Source organism: Peromyscus californicus, unplaced genomic scaffold, assembly GCF_007827085.1.
Source record: "Peromyscus californicus insignis strain IS unplaced genomic scaffold, ASM782708v3 Scaffold_2__1_contigs__length_46816999, whole genome shotgun sequence".
Taxonomy (NCBI): domain Eukaryota; kingdom Metazoa; phylum Chordata; class Mammalia; order Rodentia; family Cricetidae; genus Peromyscus; species Peromyscus californicus.
In genome coordinates, this window is record NW_026294540.1 from 10,863,091 (window position 1) to 10,882,326 (window position 19,236).

Genomic DNA, 19,236 nt, shown 5'->3' on the forward strand with positions numbered 1-19,236 from the left:
TGGTGGCGCACGCCTTTAATCCCAGCACTCGGGAGGCAGAGCCAGGCGGATCTCTGTGAGTTCGAGGCCAGCCTGGGCTACCAAGTGAGTTCCAGTAAAAGGCGCAAAGCTACACAGAGAAACCCTGTCTCGAAAAAAACAAAAAACAAAAAACAAACAAACAAAAAAAAACCTTTCAAAAGAATCTTTAGATGTTGCATGGATGGGCTTGTGCATGGATGGGCAAGCCCCTGGGAGATAACATAGGCCAGAGATGGCATTTCGAGAATGTGTCTGCCCAGAGAGCTGGCCCTTAGGTGGTCCACCGTGCAGAACTGGAGACATATCTGGCCTGGGACATTTCAATTTGGGACTGACTTTGGTAGAGTTGTGCTGTGTTGTATGTATCTAGGTCACTCACCCTCTCTGGTCACAGCTGCAAATCCTGGAGACCTCCACCAGCCCCGCCCCCAGCCTTCTCTCCATTCACTCATTCATTCATTCATTCAACTGCTCACCAGGGATCTGCCCACCGTGTGTTTACAGGACAGTGCCCTGGATGGGGATACAGTCTGGACAATTTGGTCATTCTGTGCTGTTCAGAGAGACACTGTTGCTGTAGGATGGTCTGTATGTCAAATTGCTCTGATTGGTCAATAAATAAAACACTGATTGGCCAGTGGCCAGGCAGGAAGTATAGGCGGGACTAACAGAGAGGAGAATTGATGAAACAGGAAGGGAAGAGAGACACTGCCAGCCGCCGCCATGACAAGCAGCATGTGAAGATGCCAGTAAGCCACGAGCCACGTGGCAAGGTATAGATTTATAGAAATGGATTAATTTAAAATATAAGAACAGTTAGCAAGAAGCCTGCCACGGCCATACAGTTTGTAAGCAATATAAGTCTCTGTGTTTACTTGATTGGGTCTGAGCGGCTGTGGGACTGGCAGGTGAGAGAGATTTGTCCTGACTGTGGGCCAGGCAGGAAAACTCTAGCTACACACTGTAACCATGAGAAAGAAGAGGTAATAACCACGGGTGACAAGAAAAGAGGGTGACACCGAGTGTGGGGGTGGACACACAACTGCAATCTCAGAATTCAGAAGGCTGAGACAGGGGGATGGTGAGTTTGAGGCTTCACAACGTAGTGAGACCCTATCTAAAAGGAGAGGGGAGGGCACCAGGGAGGTTAGATGTTGGAAGGTGCTCCCTGCCCTGGCCTAGGGATGCCTGCTTTGGGTACCACAAAAACTCAAGGAACAAGATAAACTAACTTTAAAATGCATTTTTGAAACAAAAGGTGAACAAGCCAGCAACATTTTAAGAATGGGAGAATCTGCTTGGCCTGAGTTGGGGTAGGGAGAGAAAGGTCATAAGGCCAGGCCCCAGTTACATTGTTATATTTTTTTATTCGTTTTTTGCATTCTTTTACATTTTTAATTTGTTTTGTTTTTGTTTGCTTGTTTTGCTTTTTGATTTCGAGACAGAGTTTCTCTGTGTAGCCCTGGCTGTCCTGGAACTCACTCTGTAGACCAGGCTGGCCTTGAACTCAGATACCCGGCTGCCTCTGCCTCCTGAGTGCTGAGATGAAAGGTGTGTGCCACCACCCCCTGGGCAGCCGTCAAGATCTTACTTCCCACATGGCAGAAGAAGAAACCGAGGCTCTGAGGGGTTCATTCACCCACTAGGTGGGAGGAAATCTAAAAGAAATAGAGGTAGGATTTGAACCCAGGTCTTCCATCGCCCAGCCTGGTGTGTTTTCACCCTACCTCCACAGCTGAGAAGAATCGCCCAAACTGTGCGACTTGGGTGAGGCCTCAGGTCCCCTCCTGTATCAAACCCACCTCCAGGGACTGGGGTGTCATGAGACCCCACCAGGCCCAGCAAGGTCCCCCACACTTTCACCCTCCGAAGAATGAGAAAGACCCCACTCCGACTGTAAAGGGAGCAGCTTGGCCATTTGTTCTTCAAACACTGATTTTATTCTTTCGGTCTTTTTGGCGGGGAAGGGTTGGGGACGGCAATCAGTTTTCGGACTTAAGATAAAAAATCGCAGGAAAGGGGCTGCTTGACTCTCTATAATTAATGGGGCGGCCTGTAATAGGATTCTCCTGCCCATGGCGCTCCCAGGAAACACCTTTTTACATAGGATATTGCCCACGCCGGAGTGGCAGTGGGTGATTTATGGGGTTCCCTGCTGCACAAAGCCTCTCCCGGGGTTGCCAACCGCTGGATTTATCAGGGAATTTGGAAGCCGGGCGCGGAGCCCGCCCGTGACATTTTTGGTGGAATTTAAACAGTACAAACAGTGGAGAAGGGAGAGGCAGGTGAGACCTAGGAGAGGGCTCCGTTTAGACCACGGGGCCAGAGGAGGAGAGTCCCGGCTGTGATTTGTAGCCAGAGGGCCGAGGAAGACACAGGCAAGAAAACCAAGCTAGGAGACTGCTCATGGGTCTGGGTCCTCAAAAATTGGCCTGATTGGAGACCCAGCGGACGCCTGCTGTTTCAGATCCCTTTGTGAGCAGGTCAGCCATCCACTGTGAGCCCACATATCCCTAGACACAAAGGCTCTGGTGGGCAGGGTGCAACCCCACACTGTGTGCGGCCAACCCCTCTAGCTGCCAAGGGTCCACCTTACCCTCCTCTAAGGGGTTCTGAATCTAAGGGGGGCGGGGAGTACACCACCTTGTCCACTCAAAGGTCAAGTTAGCTCAAGATGGAGGGAGTCCTAATCTGGGCACGGGGCTGAGGGACACATGCCGTGGGACTATAATCCTGCCCCAGGACCTTTGCATGTGCTGCTACTGGGGCCCTTCCCCCTCCCTCCTCTTGGTTGCTTTTGGGCCTCAGTGCAAAATTTACCTTTTCCAAGCTGTGGATGTGGCTCAGTGGTAGGACGCTTGCCTAGAATGTGTAAGGCTTGGCTTTGGCTCCTAGTGCTGTCAAAAAAAAAAAAAAAAAAAAATCCAAAGCAGCTTCCCCTCTGATCTGTTAAAGACTCATATTGATGTAGTTATGAGCCAGGACTCTTTTAAATAGTCCATCCTAATAAAACGGCCTGTGTGGTTTCTCCAGCACACACTCTCCTGTCTCCCTCACCATCTCCTCTCTCTCTCTCTCTCTCTCTCTCTCTCTCTCTCTCTCTCTCTCTCTCTGTTCTTTTTTCTGTTTATGTTTTTGTTTTTGTTTTTTGGTTTGGTTTGGTTTGGTTTGGTTTGGTTTTCCAAGACAGGGTTTCTGTGTGTAACAGTCCTAGCTGTCCTGGAACTCACTCTGTAGCCCAGGCTGGCCTCGAACTCACAGAGATCCGCCTGCCTCTGCCTCCCGAGTGCTGGGATTAAAGGCGTGCGCCACCAACCACCCGGCCTCACCTCTCTTTAAAACCCCCATCAGCTATACATTGTATGTGTGTGTGCGTGTGCATGTGGAAGCCAGAGGTTAACACCTCAAGTGCCATTTCTCAACGACGCCATCCCAGCTGAAAGGGCCAAGCAGCTGCCACCTGACTGCCTCCCTCCCTCCTCCCACCTGCTCCAGGGTGACAACAGCCCCTTTGCCAGCCAAAGCTTAAAGATGAGACAGAGGGTCTGGGTGAACCCCAGTAGCTGAGAAGAAGGGGCAGTGGGAGTCACGGCAAGGCCATCAGGCTGCATGTGAGCAGGAACACACACCACAAACACAGGTCACAGTGACCTTATGCAGCCCTAAGCAAATGCGTTCTGATTCCAGCCCTCTCCCAGGCTCCGCTCTCCCAACAGAGAGCCCAGAGGTGGCAGAGTCAGTGTCCGCCCACTAAACCAGGCCCTGCCACAGCAAGTCTGCAATGTCCCCAGTTCCTTTGTCCCCCGACTCTCTCCACCCTCCCTGCTTTCAAATGCCTTGGGCGTCAAGCAGAGGGTCTAAACTGAGCTTAGGGACACACACACGTTATTTGAGTGTGTCAACAGTCCTCTGGGGCTGTTATCTGAAGCTCCAGAGACTGGGCAAGGAGCAAATAGCAGCTGACAAGTCTCCCAGGATGGAGAGCCACGGGGGGGCTGAGGCCAGGTCAGGGCTGCCTGGGATCCCCAGCACCTGGACCGGAAACAGCCTCTGCTACTCAGGTGCAGGGACAGGAGAAGGAAGGAACATTGCCAGCCTGGACAATCCCGGGAGGCTTCAGGGTGGAGGCAGTCCTCATGCCAGGCTTGAAGGATGTGCAAGAGTCAGAAGCCCAGAGAGCAAGGCAGGCAGGGGAGAGAGGCTGAGAAAGTGAGCACAAGGAAGAGTCTGTGCATAAGATGTGCAGCCCAGCCCAAGTGGTTCAACTCTTCTGACTCAGTTTCCTCACTTGAATGCAGGTAGCAATTGTCCATGTGGCATGGGTCATTATGAGACAAAATGGTCCAAAGCCCTGAGACACATGGCAGGTCACACATATGCCCTCCCCCAACAGCCCATGGCACAGCCCAGACTGGGACAGAGAGAGCAAGGGAGTGTCTGCTCAGGACGCCCTGGATCCTTAGCAAGAATAAAGATGGACTCAGGTCTGGCTGCATCCAGCTCCAGGACTCACGGCACCCAAGTCTCTATCCTGGCAGATTCACAAACTGTGGCTCCAAGGAACCGGGAACTGGTTCCCAGGTGTCTGGTGGGGGGATTCTTAGCAAGTGAGGGCCAGGTCTGGGGTTCTGGGGGGAAGACAGTGTAGGCAGCAGATTTGAGAGCGGAGGTCACTGCTGCTCGAATCCTGCCATTGAAGAAGGAGGTGAGTCATGGTCTGTAGGCTGCAGGCCCAGAGAAAGGAGGACACTTACCTGTCTGAGGCCACACGGCCCACATGCCACAGGGAAATGAGTTTTACCCTGAGCTGTGATTCTCCGAGATGAGCTCTGTAACCGGCAGGCTGTGAGGAGAATAAGAAGACCCCCCAGACAGAGACAAGGTGTATCCCAGACCCCTGTGGGGTCTGAGAACCCCCAGACTGGGAGAGAGCCCAGGGTTGCCGGGGACACAAGACCACCCTGAGATGCCTTCCCCATAGGAGACACTCTGCTGCCCCCTTGTGGATTCAACGGAGTTGATGTCATCTTGTTTCCTAAGAGATTTTTCTAGGGCTGAAGGCCCTGACCCCCTGGGTAGGGGGCGAGGGACACGCTACATGACTCCGACCACTCTCCCTGGAGCCCTGCCACCTCTAGTACTCACGCTGGCATAACTTAGTGACATTGAGAAGTACTGTCTGCACCTGGCTGGGTCATATGCCAACTTCGTGACCTTGGTGCATTATGTCATTTACACACACACACACACACACACACACACACACACACACACACACGTGCACTGTGCCAGGGACTTGCTGGCAGGGCCTTGGTGACTGTTGATGCAGAGAAGAACTCTTAGGAAAGTTACTGGCAGTTAAGCAGGTGACATCATCTCCTCCAGGGAGGGACGTGTTTCAAGGCTCAGTGCGGGCCACTCATGCTGAAATATGGAGTCGCTGCCTCAGAACCTGCTTCAGGACTGTGTAGCTCAAGGGGTAAAAACACAGAATCCGTGGAAGCCACACACTCAGCTCAGGAAGGTTTATTCACTGAACTGCAGGGAGCCCGTGGGAGCAATCCAAGGGGACCACCTGAAGGAGACAAGCTACCTGAAGCATGGCAGCGGGAGCTGAGGCCCCCTGGGTGGCCATGATGGTGTCCAGGGGCCTCTCTGGGATCCCCGGGAGCCCTCAGCTGCAGCCCAGCTGGGTTTTCAGCTCCTGGAGCTGTTGGTTACTGATGTTGTTGCCACCACACACGATGACCACAATGGAAGCCTGGGCCAGCCTCAGGCGGCCCTCAGCCTGGAGCCTCCCCAGGATGCCTGAGTATACAGCGGCCAGGGCAGCCCCGCAGGCAGGCTCCACCAGCATCCGCTCGTCATCTGTGGGGAGGAAGAGGAAGGATTGTCAGTCAGTACTCGGCGGGGGGGGGGCATTCCACCACTCCATCCATCCATCCGTCCGTCCATCCGTCCGTCCGTCCGTCCATTCATCCATCCATCCATCCATCCACCCCACCCATCCCTTCTGCCATCACAGGTCTGACTTTCTACAGATCTACTCCTTACTCCATCACTTGGCTGTCTCTCTGTCCATCCGTCAGTGTAGCCTTCGTCTGTAAAGCTAGCCATCCATCCAGGAGCCATCTATCCATCTCCTACCCATCATGTGATTGCTCATTCATCAGCCTGCTCATCAACTTGTCCATCTACCCACCATCTACCCACCAATCGATCCACCCACCCATCCACTCATCCACCCACACACCCATCCATCCATCCATCTATCCATCCATCCATCCTTCAATCTACCCAACTATCCACCCACCCACCCACCCATCCACTCATCCGCTCACCCATCCATCCATCCATCTATTCATCCCTACCCACCTATCCCACACACACCCATTCATCCTTCTCTCCCTCCACTGCCCATCCATCCATTACTCATCTTTCCCACTCACTCCTAAACTCATCCATTCATTCAACAAATACCTCACTCTCTGCCTGGCTCTGTGTTTGGAAGACCCTAGGGACATAACAGTGGTTAAGACGCAAAACCCCACCCCCACCCAGTTACACCCCAACAATAGATAAAAACCAGACAGCTGTGAGCAGACGGGTTAGTGTATTGGAAGTCTCTAGTTAGTGAGGTGGTGTGGGGAGATCAGGGTGGCTTCCTGGAGGACGTACCTAATGGATTACTAGTCATCACTATAGACAAGCAATGGGGGATGGGACCAGGAGGCAGAGCATGTGCAAATGTCCTGAGATTGCCTAAGACTTTCCCTTCCTCCCCCCGCCCCGACCCCGCCACCCCCGTCCACTAATGGACACGCCCCATGACATCATCAGCCAGTCCTGTCACAGATGCTGGGGACATGGTTGAGGTGGACAGGTGGATGACCTGGGTCTCACTCACCCAGGAACCTCTGCACAGCGCTCACAGCCTCCCGGTCTTCCACCACCTCAGAGAGGATCTCACACTCCTTTGCACACTCCAAGGTCCGTGCCGCCACAGTCTTGGCTCCCAGGCTCCTGGCTACACTGTTTGGGGAGGCGGGTGGAAGAGCAGACACATCAGAGATCCGCCCTGCAGGCCCCAGGTCACCCACATCCTGTGATAGACAAGTCCCCATCAGGCGGTCCAGACATGCTCAGATGTTGTGCATCCCATGAGCGACTCACAAGCATGCTTGGTCTCCTACCCTAGGCTGACCTCAAAAAACCCACCACAGAAGGGGACATTGGCCATCTAGTCACTTTATTTACCAATAACTATTGATGATGGATGTCCTGCGAGCCTCACCAGAGGGGAATGTGCCCAGTGTGCATACGTCTGTTCTAATACACACACACACACACACACACACACACACACACACACACACACACACACGGAGTGAGAGGAAAGGAGCCTGAGAGACGTAAATAACTACATCAGGAACACACAGCTGGTCTATACCAGAACGTGGATTCCGACCCATTTGATCTCAGTGCTGAGGTCACCTCTCTGCTACTATCCATGGTGAGCTAGAGTCTCTGTGTCTTGAACTCAGAGATATCTCTGGGGACCTCTGACTCCCGAGGAACCCAGACCACTTAAGGCTGGAGCCAGAGTGTCTACTTTCTGACTTTGGCTCTGTACTAGCTGTGCAGCCTTGGGAAAGTCACTTGACCTCTCTGGGTCTAGGTTTCTTCATCTGAATAATGGAACTTCTGAGGTTGTCACAAGGCTGGAGCGAGTAGAAACCTGTAAGGTGCTTTCTTAACTCAGGGCCGGATGCTTGGAGAAGTGTTGATTGTGGTTACTACTGTCGCTGGGGTGATTAAGTTCACAGATGGGGCAGAGGTGATGAGCAAGGTAATGAGCCAGGCGTGCTGGTACAGACCTGTCATCCCCACACTGGGAAGGCTGAGACAGGAGGGTGGCAAGTTCAAGGCCAGCCTGGGCTACAGAGAGAATTCAAGGCCAGCCTGGACAACTTAGTGGAACTCTGTCTCAATAAAAAGTAAAAAGAGGGTTGGGGTACAGCTCAGAGCTGGAACACTTGCCCGGCATGTGTGAGGCCCTGGTCCCATACCCAGCATAGGGCAGAGGATACAAGTGAATAAATGCCCACATGGTACTGAGCACCCCAGGAGACAGCTGTGGGGGTTCTATATGGTGACATCTAAGCTAAGCTGCCAGAGACGAGGGGAGACAAGCAAGACAGGTGAGGAGTGTTCCAGGCATAGAAACAACATGTGCAAAGAGTCGGGACCAGCTTTCAGCCATTACAAGGACAGAAAGAAAGACCTCGGCAGAGTGGGGGAGAGAGAGCCTGGAGTTGGCTGCAGGTTTGGGGGAGGAGCAAGGATGGGCATAAGTCGAGGCTGGTGAGTCTTGTAGAAGAGTGTGGCTCAGTGAGCTACAGAGAGAATTCAAGGCCAGCCTGGGCAACAAAGGAAGTGAGGCTCAGTGGCAGAGCTCCAGAGTCCAGGCTGGCCCTGAACTCTCTCAGTAGGGCTCCGCTCCCAGCACTGAAGGAAGATTCCAGCTCAGAGGGTCGACTGCTCGCCTAGCATGCATGAGACCCTGGGTTCCATCACCAGCACCCCATAAACTGGATGCCTATAATCCCAGCACTTGGGAGGAGGATCTAGGAGTTCAAGGTCATCCTCAGCTACATAGTGAGTTCAAGGCTAACCTGGGCTACATGAGATCCTGTCTCAAAAATTTTTAAAAAGACCACTGACCACAGTTTGAATAAGTGAAGAGTGTGGTCTTGTACCACATGTCCTCATGTAGATGTTACCACTCCCGCAAAAAAAAAAAATGGCCACAAGGCTGGTCTAGAGGACGGGGAGACTGTTGCCCCACACCAGGGATCAATGACTGTAGTGGTTTGAATGTAATTGGCCCCCATAATCTCATAGGCACTGTTAGGAGGCGTGGCTTTGTTGGAGTGGGTGTGGTCTTGTTGGAGGAAGTATGTCACTGTGGGGGCGGGCTTTGAGGTTTCCTGTGCTCAGGATACCACCCAGTGTCTCAGTCGACTTCCTGTTGCCTGTGAGCTGTAGGACCCTCAGTTCCTTCTCCAGCACCATGTCTGCCGTGCTCCCCACCATGATGATAATGGACTAAACCTCTGAACTGTAAGTCAGCCCCAATTAAATGTTTTCCTTCCTAAGAGTTGCCGTGGTCATGGTGTCTCTTCACAGCAATAGAAACCCTGACTAAGTAGGTGTGGGGACCAGGCCGAGAAGGGAACCAGGGTCTAGGAATGGGACGGATGTAACCTCCAAAGTTAAAGGAGGAGGAGGAGTTCCTAGGTCACTCCACCTGTGTGGAATGCTTCTGTCTGTAGAAACAGCAACCTGTGGGTATTACGAGATGCTTCTGCTGTGCCAGGCTGGGGGGCGTGTACCTACCTGAGGGCTTAAACAGCTGGGCTGCCACTCTGGAGTAAGCCCCACCCCCTTTAATTGACACAGGCTCTCATTAGCCTGAAGTTTGCCAAGTAGCTATACCGGCTCCACCTGCCTCTGCTTCCCCAGGACTAGATTTCAATCACACACTACCACACTCCACTGTTTCACACAGATACCGGGGTCTGAACTCTGGTCCTCACACTCTCAAGGCAGGAACTTCACCGATCCTCCGTGTCTGTCTCCCTGGCTTAGTTTGCGGTCATTTCTTTCTTTCTTTGTTTTTCTTTTTTTCAAGACAGGGTTTCTCCCTGTAGTTTTGATGCCTGTCCTGGATCTTGCTCTGTAGCCCAGGCTGGCCTCGAACTCACAAAGATCCGCCTGTCTCTGCCTCCCGAGTGCTGGGATTAAAGGCGTGCGCCACCACGGACCAGTCTGCAGTCATTTCTACAGCAGTTCTGGGAAGCTGACCAGCTTGTGTTACATGTTTCTAAGGAGGAGTCTCTCCTGCTCACCTCTGGTTCTGGGATGTGCCGCTCTTCACTCTCCCAGCTCTGGGGTCACAGGTGCTACGGCTGCACCCAGATTTTGTGTCAGTGCTGAGAACCTGAACTCGGGTCTTTCCACTTCTAAGGCAAGCACATTGCCCACTGGGCCTCTCCAGCACCACCCCTGCCTTTATTTTGAGACAGGGTCTCTCTATACAAGCTCAGGCTGGGCCTTCACGCTCAAGCCTCCTGCCTTTTAAGTGTCGGAATGACAGGGGCGCGTGTTGTAGAATATTATTTCAAGGTGTGTTACTTTTGTTTATGCTCTGGACTGTTGGTTTAATGATGCAAAGATGTGTTTGATTAAATAAAATTCACCTGCGGTCAGGAGGCTGCGTCAGCAAGTACCTGACAGGGAGTGGTAGGGAGGAGCCAGGTGAAAAAAAGGAGGAGCCAGAGAAGAAGGAGGACTCCAGGGACCAGCCACCCAGCTACATAGCCAGCCAGCCACGGAGTAAGATTTACAGAAGTAAGAGAACAGGAAAAGCCCAGAGGCAAAAAAAAGATAGATGGGGATGATTTAAAGTTAAGGAAAGTCATCTAGAAACTAAGCCAAGCTAAGGCCGGGCACTCATAATTAAGAAAAAGCCTCCATGTGTGGATTTATTTGGGAGCTGATTGGTGGGCCCCGCAAAAGAGCCAAAAAACAAACAACAGGTGTACCCACGGACCCGGCTTTTTTCACACCCTCTAACTTCGTGACAGTGGTTAGAATTTCAGGATAAGCAGACTTTGGGGTGCCCCCACCCCCACAAGCCTGGACAAAGAGGCCATAGGATAGAGACACCCCACCCTCTACCCCCTCAGATGCTCCACCCAGACCCACCTGGTGATGTCTGGCAGAGTGACCAGCCTGCCTGCCTGCAAGGCCGCGTTGAAACTGTGTGCCCCTCGGGTCTCCATGGCAACGATGGGCACATGCCGCCAACCTACCTCCAGCAGGCCCTCAGTCACACCGGCTAGGAGCCCTCCGCCCCCGACAGACAGCACCACGGCGCCCGGCGGGGTCCCCAGCGACTCTTTGAGCTCCCGCACCAGGCTGGCATGGCCTTCCCTGGGGGGTGGGAGTGGAACAAATGATAGGCGGACCCCTCTCCTTGGCCACTGAAAGAGGCGAGATGGTGCAGCAGGGTGCCCCCAGCTTCAGCCTTGTTCTCCATCCACTCATCCCTTCATCCACACACCCGTCTCCTCGCCGCCCTCCCAGGCTCGCTCTTACCTTTTCTTATTCAATCCTTCCCCACTTTGGAAAGAAAGACCCTCATCAGGGAGGGTTAAGAGGGACCAACCTGTGACTTGGGACCAGGTGTGGTTCTGGAAGTAGAACCCTGTCTCTTCCCCCATCAGCTGTGTGCCCCTGGGCCAGTATCTTGACCTCTCTGTGCCGCAGTGGGCTTCCCGGTAGCTACCTCATAGATGAGTAGCCAGTGAGGGAACGCCAGCAGCCTGCACCCAGCCCCAAGGCACATGTTTGATAAAGACTATTTTATATTACAATTTCCATTGGATGGATGAAAAAACTGAGGCATGGGTAGCGAGGTGCTTTGCACAAAGCGTAATTCCCAAGACGCAAGGTCTGAACCCATGTCTGCCTGGCTTTGAGGGTTCCTCTCCTTTCTGGGCCTCCGGTTCCTCCGGCCCTGATTCAATGAGGGTCCCTTGTTCTGACACCCTGGGAACAAAGCCACAAGCCTCACCATATCAGGGGATGATCAAACGGCGAGACATTCACCCAGCCGTCCCTCCTGGCCAATTCTTGCGCCCGTGTGTTGGCTTCATCCCAGACCTAAGGAGAAATCGAGGCCCTGGAAAAAGCTGGGGTGCAGACTCCACGGGGACTATGGCAGAGACTGGAGTCTCCTACAGAGGTGGAGGAGGTCTCCCCTCCTGAGAGAGACCATACCTCCCAGGATGAGGACCGCAACCTCTGCATGGGCCAAAGGAAGCATCCCTCAAACTCAAAGGGACCCAAATGCCTGACAGCAGGGCCAGAACCCCTCAGGGTGCACAGAGCCAGTGAACTCCAGGACTGGTGACATGGAACCCACTTCGGGGCCCACAGGAGGGGACAAATCCCTCACATATCGTCTGGGTCCCTGCAGCCTACCCGTGAGAGCCTCCGTCACCCAACGATGGCCCAAGGTGAACTGAAGCATAGACGTAGGCAGAGCTGGCCCCTGACACCTGTGCCCGCCACAGGTCACCCGGGGCTCACCTTCCTGGGTGTCGCCTGATCCTAGAGCTTGTCTGGGTAGTAGACAAAGTGGGCTGCAGATACTGGGAGCGTGTGCTTGGGGCAGACTCCACCAATAAGGATTGAGAGTTGTGGGTGACAGCTGCTATGTCCCACTCAGTGGCACAACCCTCCTGAGCTCTGAGGAAACCCCAGGTGGTACAGACATGCCCCTGCCCCGCAGGGTGGGCTTCCCGTTCCACCCCGCCCTATTCAGGGATAGATGGATGGGTGAGTGGATGCTGAAGGAAAGGAAGAAGAGACGTTAGAAATTAGCGGGATGTGGTGGTGCACACCTTTACTCCCAGCACTCGGGAGGCAGAAGCAAGTGGCTCTCTGTGAGTTCGAGGCCAGCCCGGGGTACATGGTGAGATCCAGGACAGCCAGAGCTACCCAGAAAAACCTTGTCTCAAAAACAAACAAAACAAAAAAAAAAAAAGCAGAGGGCAAGGGAAGAAGGAAAGGCCGGGAGGAAGGAGAGAAGCTCCACAGCGCTTACAGTGCTAAACCCTTGTCCCACCCATTCTCTCTTCCCTCCACCCTCCCGAGAGAAGACTGAAGACCAAAACGCTGCTTCTGGCCAGTGTCCGTCCAAAATAAACAGAGGCGATGCCCTGGAGTGCGGTGGGGGAGGACACAGCACCCCACCCACCCAGCCACCCAGCCAGCTCTCTGTCCTTGCTTTCCGCTCCTTACCTTCCCAGTCAGCTGGACCTCGGCCCCCTCCCCCTCCAGCCGCCTCACCACCTGCGTGGAAGTGGTCTCTGGGAGCACGATGGTGGCAGGGATGCCCAGCTTCCGAGCTGAGTATGCGGCTGCAATACCTGCATTGCCCCCTGGGGGCAGTGGAGAAAGGAGTTTCTCAGACCGCGCCATGCTGCCCTCTCCCTGTAAGTCACCCGGGGCAGAGGAAGACACCTGATCTACATCGAGCCAATCAGAGAACGCAACCTCCTCACTCATTACTGCTTCAGGGGTGAAGTATGTTGCTCAGGCTACCGTGTGGCCTGGACAAAGAGGCAAAGGAGAAGAAAAAGCAAGAGACGGAGAGGGACCGAAGAGAGCGGCTGGATCCAGCCATGCCTGAAAGCCATTTATCCCGAGCATGTTCGGAACTTGGAGCCCACAGCTTAAACCTCTGTGAGATGGGTCTCTGTCGCTTGTGACCTCCACAAATCTAGGATTATGGGGAAGGGACTGAAAACAGGTGGTGTGGCTGTCTGAGACTGTGGCCCGGATGAGCTACTCCTTAAAATGAAACTAAACTGGGCTGTGGTAGCGCAAACCTGTAACCCCAGCACTCAGGAGGTAGAGACAAGAGGATCAGGAGTCCCGTAGCCTTTACAAAGGAAAGAAAGAAAGAAGGAAGGAAGGGAGGGAGAGAGGAAGAAAGGAAGGAAGGAAGGAAGGAAGGAAGGAAGGAAGGAAGGAAGGAAGGAAGGAAGGTAGTCAAGCCAAGCCCTGGACATTGACAGATGCTCTAGCTGGCTCCCCTGCCCCCACCCCAGTCCTGAGGACTCCTAGTAAAACAGAGAGGAGTGGGGTCACCTGAGGAGCACACCAGATGTCTGCATCCTCTCATGGCCATCTGGAGAGAGAAAGGACTGAGTTGGGGGTCACTCCAGTCATGGAGGCCTTTGTGGGATGTGGCGGGGTGCTCCATCCACGCCCAACACTCCTCTCCTTCTATCCTGCCCCCACCTCCTCCACAGCCCTGTGTGAGACCTCACTCCCCTCCCCAGCCCCGGGCCCACCTGCTGACAGAAATGTCCGATGCCCCGGATCTTAAAGGAGCCAGCTGGCTGCACATTCTCATATTTGAGGAAGACGGGCATGCCTGCCACCCGAGACAGTGCCCAGCTCTCCAGCAGGGGGGTGACCCTGTGGAAAGGCTCCACCCTGACACGCTCTGCCTCCATTCCTGTGGCACAGAGATGACCTGTAAGGGGGGGCATGCACAGTTTAGATTCCTTAACTCTATCAGGAGAAGGGAGGTCAAGGCCCCTGAGCCTGGCCACCCTAAATCCAATCCAGCTTCCAAGCTTCAAGGTCCAGGCAGGTGTCTGCCTCTTTCTGGACCTTGGTTTCCCCATCCGAACAAGGCAGATTGTCCTGGTTAACAATGGCTTGTCTGTGGCTTGTCCATAGTGCTGGGGACACAGAGTGTGACCGAAGAGTCATAAAATTCAGTCATTCATTCATTCATAATTTTTCCATATAAAACACTGGTTAAGCAGATGCCAAGGAGGCAGCGCCCTTCCTTACCCCCTATCTTTGCCGTTGGCAATCTTTTGCCCTCCTCCTGGTTATCGGTTCCCAGTTACCCAGCCACGGCCCGTATTGTCTCTAAAAGCAAAGATGCTTTTGTTGTAGTTGCCGTTGAGAGATAGGGTCTCCGTGTGTAGCCCAGGCTGGCCTGGAACCCACCATCCTCCTGCCTCCCCCTGCTCAGCATTGGGGGTATACTGCTCTGACATCACACTGGCCAGTAAGCCTTTGTTTTGGTTTTTGATGTACATATGTAGCTTTACAATGGTTTACATCTGTCCAAACTCAGTGGGATGGCGACTTTACATGGGCTACATAAGAAGTTTGAAGCCAGCCAGGGCTGCACAAGATCCATCTCAAAACAGAAAAAAAGCGGGGGGGAGTGGAGAGATGGCTCAGCGGTTAAGAGCACTCGATGCTCTTGCAGAGGACCCAGGTTCACTTCCCAGCACCCACATGGTGGCTCACAATCGGTTCCAACTCTCATTCTAGGGAGTCCGATGCCCTCTTCTGGCCAGCTTGTACATGGTGCGCACGCGGTCATATATGCAGACAAGTACACATACACATAAAAATAAATTTTAAGCCAGGCGGTGGTGGCGCACGCCTTTAATCCCAGCACTCGGGAGGCAGAGCCAGGCAGATCTCTGTGAGTTCGAGGCCAGCCTGGGCTACAGAGTGAGTTCCAGGAAAGGTGCAAAGCTACACAGAGAAACCCTGTCTCGAAAAACCTAAATAAATAAATAATCTTTTAATTTTAAAAGATTGCAAAAGGGTCTGGCGAGATGATTCAACAAACGTTACTTGTCACAAAAGCCTGATGACCTGGGTTTGATCCCCAGGAACCACTTAAAGGTGGAAGGCGAGATCTTAGCTTACAGAGTGGTCCTCTGACACACACACACACACACACACACACACACACACTCTCACACACATTCTCACACACTGATAATAAATGCAATTTTAAAAGGGGGGAGGAAGATGGATGCGGTGGTGCACGCCTTTGACCCCATCATGCAGGAGGCAGAGGCAGGAGGATCTATGAATTCCAGGCCAGCCTGGTCTATCAAGTGAGTTATAGGCCTGCCGGGGCTATGTAGAAAGACCTTGTCTATAAATAAATAAGCAAAAAACCAAACAAGTGAGAAATGAGGGAAGGAATGTTAGGAAAGGAACAAGCTGGGTGGTTGCTCACACCTATAATCCCTGCACTCAAACTCAGGAAACTGAGGCAGTCCTCTTCAAAGGATTGGTGAAGCCCTTTGCAGTTCCAAGGTCGGTCACCAGGAGGCGAGTTGAACCCGGTGGTCGGGTCTCCCCGCTCTGGTGTCCCAGCCTGAACCTCTTAATCCACTCTTACTCAAGGGACTCAAATAGGGAACTGGTTGGTGAATCTGACCCTTTGTCAGGACGGGCCCTGGAACTCCCCAGACAAGGTAAAGACAGAGCAGACCCACCTCGTCTCTTTCAGCACGTCTCACAGGGAAAGGGTGCCTATGAGCTGTACCTGGTCCCTGTGTCAACTTGACACAAGCTGGAGTCATTTGGGAAGAGGGAACCTCAACTGAGAAAATGACCCTACCAGACTGGCCTGTGGGAAAGCCCCCTGTGTATTTTCTTGATGGGTGACTGATGGGGGAGGGCTCAGTCCACTGCGGGCTGTGCCATCCCTAGGAGGGTGGTCCTGGGTTCTATAAGAAAGCAGGCTGAGCAAGCCATGGGGAGCAAGCCAGTCAGCAGCACCCCTCCCTGGCCTCTGCATCAGCTCCTGCCTCCAGGTTCCTGCCCTGCTTGAGTTCCTGTCCTGACTTCCTTTGATGACAATTAATGATATGGAAATGTAATCCGAATAAACCCTTTCCTCCCCCAAGTTGCTTTTGGTCATGGTGTTTATCACAGCAATAGTAACCCTGACCAAGACACTCCTCCATAGCCCAGCTTAGTTGTCACCTCAGTCTTGCGACCCCAGATCACAGGTTTGGGGGCTAACCAGAGACCAAAGTCAAAAACCAGTTATGTGCCTCAAGTGTCTCAACCACTCTGCCCCTATTTCCTCTTCTGTAAAATGGGAACAAATACACACCCCAAAAAACTTGCAGGTTGTGGTGTGGACGAACCGCTGGCACCCACTGCCAGGCTCCAGGCTGAATCCTCTAGACAGGTTCCCTCACTGGGACTTTCTACCAAGGCTGCCACGCACAACCTGCTGTGTATGTCTAGAGAGCACTGTCAAGGTCCGGGCTGGGGCTTGGGACCCAGGGATGGCACGGTGGGGTAAACAGACATCTGCCTCAGAGCCAGGATGTAGTTTGATGAGGAGATGTACTATAAACCAAGAAAATAATAGGAAACTGTGAATATTGAAGATGAACAAAAGGGTCTCCTTTGGGCATGGAGCCAGGGAAGGCCTCTTGGACCAGAAAGATATGAATGAGCTAAGCATGAACCAGGCCACACCCTGGATGCATTATTGTACGGCATGAGGTCCTCATGAAGATTAAGTTCAGCCATGAAGTGAGGGTGCCCACTGTACCCGGTGTGGCTTGATAAGAGCTAACTATTGTGTGGGGCTTGCTGGGATCCGGGCACCATGCCCAGCACCTTCCTGATGATCTCAGAATGCACTGAGAAACCCCAACAGAGACCTGTATGTGACTCCATTTTATAACTAGTGACCCGGAGGGGTTGGTACACAAGGCCACAGGTCAGGAACTGTGGCTCAGAGTTCAAACCCAGGTGTGTGCTTCCACACTGTGTGGCATCTTAACTCCCTGGTTCTCCTCCTCCTCCTCTTCATCATCATCATTATCATTTATTGAAAATGAGGCTGTTTGGTACTTCACTGACAGTTATCCTTAAGAGCGGAAACTCACTGAGTAATGGTGGCGCGCACCTTTAATCCCAGCACTCGGGAGGCAGAGGCAGGCGGATCTCTGTGAGTTCGAAGCCAGCCTGGTCTACAGAGTGAGTTCCAGGACAGCCAAGGTTACACAGAGAAACCCTGTCTTGGGGAAACAAACAAACAAAAGCAAGAAGAAAAAAGAGCTAAAATTCTTGGCTCTGTCCCCAGGCTTCTCTGCCCACCGCCCCTTGATGACAACAACCTCATCGCCATCAGGGTGGTGACCCATCTGAGCCGAGGCCTAGGGACCCCATTGTCCCACTCCCCACCGTGCAGCTGGTGGGACCTCAGCAAGAGGCTGGACCTCCCTGTCCTGTAATGGAGAGAGAAGGCCTGTGATTCCCTCACTGGAACTCACTTCAAAGGGCTGCCCATTCTCTCCAGCCCTCACAACAACCCCAGCAGTTCTGGGCTGCTTTCTCCAGGGGCCATCTGGGTGGCATACAGCAGCTGAATCAGGAGAAAGTCTAGAAAGCCAGGCTGACCGCCCCCCCACCTGCACAATCTGATATCCACCTTCAGGGTCCCCAGGGCCCCGCCTCCTGGGGGGTGACAAGACAGGACAGATGCTCCCGGAGTAGTAGCCATCCTCACTCCCGCTTGCTGCCCCACAACCCCCAGCCACTCCCACAATGCCACCCTTACCTTCCCAGAGGACAGTCCCTAGACCAGCGCAGCCTACAGCCCAGCCGGGACCAACCTGGCCTCACGGGCCAAAGATCAGCTTCCGCCACCAGGGCCCGGCCCCTCCTCCCTGTTAAAGGGACAGTTCCTGATTCTGGGCCCCGATAAAGACTCAACAGTAAAAACAGCCAAGTTGGATTCATGGGGATATTCAACCCTCCCCTCTTTCCTCACGCAGCTCATGGCTCGTGAGTGACCTGGGCTCATCGGGCCGATGGGGAAATGGAGGCTCAGGAAGGAACGCATACATCCACAGGGACTGGCCAGCAAGAGGCAGAAGGAACCTCTCACCTTGGACCACCTTCATTAACACAGCCACCCTAGATCTAACATATCCAGAGCTGTCCTTAGGTCAGGCCACGTTCCCTGGACCACACGGGGGTCAGCTTAGGTTTGAGCCGAGAAAACAAAGACGCAGACCAGGCATGGTGGCGCACGCCTTTAATCCCAGCACTCTGGAGGCAGAGGCAGGCGGATCCCTGTGAGTTCGAGGCCAGCCTGGTCTATACAGCAAGTTCCAGGACACTTGGGGCGACATAGAGGGACCTTGTCTTACAAATAAAAAATAAATAAGTGAAAGGAAGATAGAAAGAAGACAAGGGAAGCTGGTAGCCATCCTGCCACCCTGTCTGAATGGGAAGGGTGACTCACAGCACATTCCTATCTCTGCTCTTTCACAGCCAGCAGAAGAAGCCTGGCTGTTATTAACTGTCCACAGCAATGGCTTCGTGCATTCAATAAATAAATATTTACCAGACACCTACCGCCGGCCAAGTCCTGAGACCTTTAACCTCAAACAAGATAGCGTGTCCCCTGCTTTCTCCCAGCACTCGGGATGCCCGTGCTGTGGGAGGTGGGAGCAGGTGGGGTGTCAAGCCCAGGCAGGCGTGGAGTGGGGGGGGATTGAAAGGGTCACAGAAGTACTTGTAACAGTCTGGGGAGACGGCTCTGGGTAAATGCATCCCACGCAAGTGCGGAGACCCAAGGTCGGCTCTCCAGCACCCGTGAAGAAGGGTTCAGACTCCTGTGTCCTCATTCATCCTGAGTCTCAGTTTCCCTAAATACAAAATGAGAGGCAAGATTCAAGAAGGACCAGGCACCATAGGGAAGTGTGTCCCTTAGGGAAGTGTGACCTCTCCCCTCCCATGATTGATGATTAACCCTTGGCTACCTGGGGTCAG

At 53.3% G+C, this 19,236-nt stretch overlaps 1 protein-coding gene across 4 annotated transcripts; it reads right to left on the minus strand.

Moving 5' to 3' along the window:
• Positions 1 to 1,571: 1,571 nt before the first annotated feature.
• Positions 1,572 to 18,115, minus strand: Sdsl (serine dehydratase like). 4 transcript variants are annotated; one of them, XR_008222023.1, is made up of 12 exons: positions 18,017 to 18,115; positions 13,953 to 14,137; positions 13,747 to 13,786; positions 12,895 to 13,034; positions 12,495 to 12,587; positions 11,663 to 11,751; positions 10,792 to 11,019; positions 6,929 to 7,053; positions 5,615 to 5,889; positions 4,776 to 4,864; positions 2,842 to 2,918; positions 1,572 to 1,679 (listed from the first exon to the last, which is right to left on the minus strand). XR_008222023.1 is itself a non-coding variant. In XM_052755204.1 (9 exons), exons 2-9 carry the CDS (start codon positions 14,115 to 14,117, stop codon positions 5,696 to 5,698), a joined length of 1,074 nt encoding a protein of 357 aa, XP_052611164.1. In that variant the 5' UTR covers positions 14,118 to 14,137; positions 18,017 to 18,115; the 3' UTR covers positions 5,532 to 5,695. The 4 variants fall into 4 exon arrangements, 2 of the variants coding, with proteins under 2 accessions (XP_052611164.1, XP_052611165.1); XR_008222022.1 differs by lacking the exon at positions 1,572 to 1,679 and adding an exon at positions 2,010 to 2,534; XM_052755204.1 differs by lacking the exons at positions 1,572 to 1,679; positions 2,842 to 2,918; positions 4,776 to 4,864 and having other exon boundaries at positions 5,532 to 5,889.
• Between the last annotated feature and the right edge of the window lie 1,121 nt (positions 18,116 to 19,236).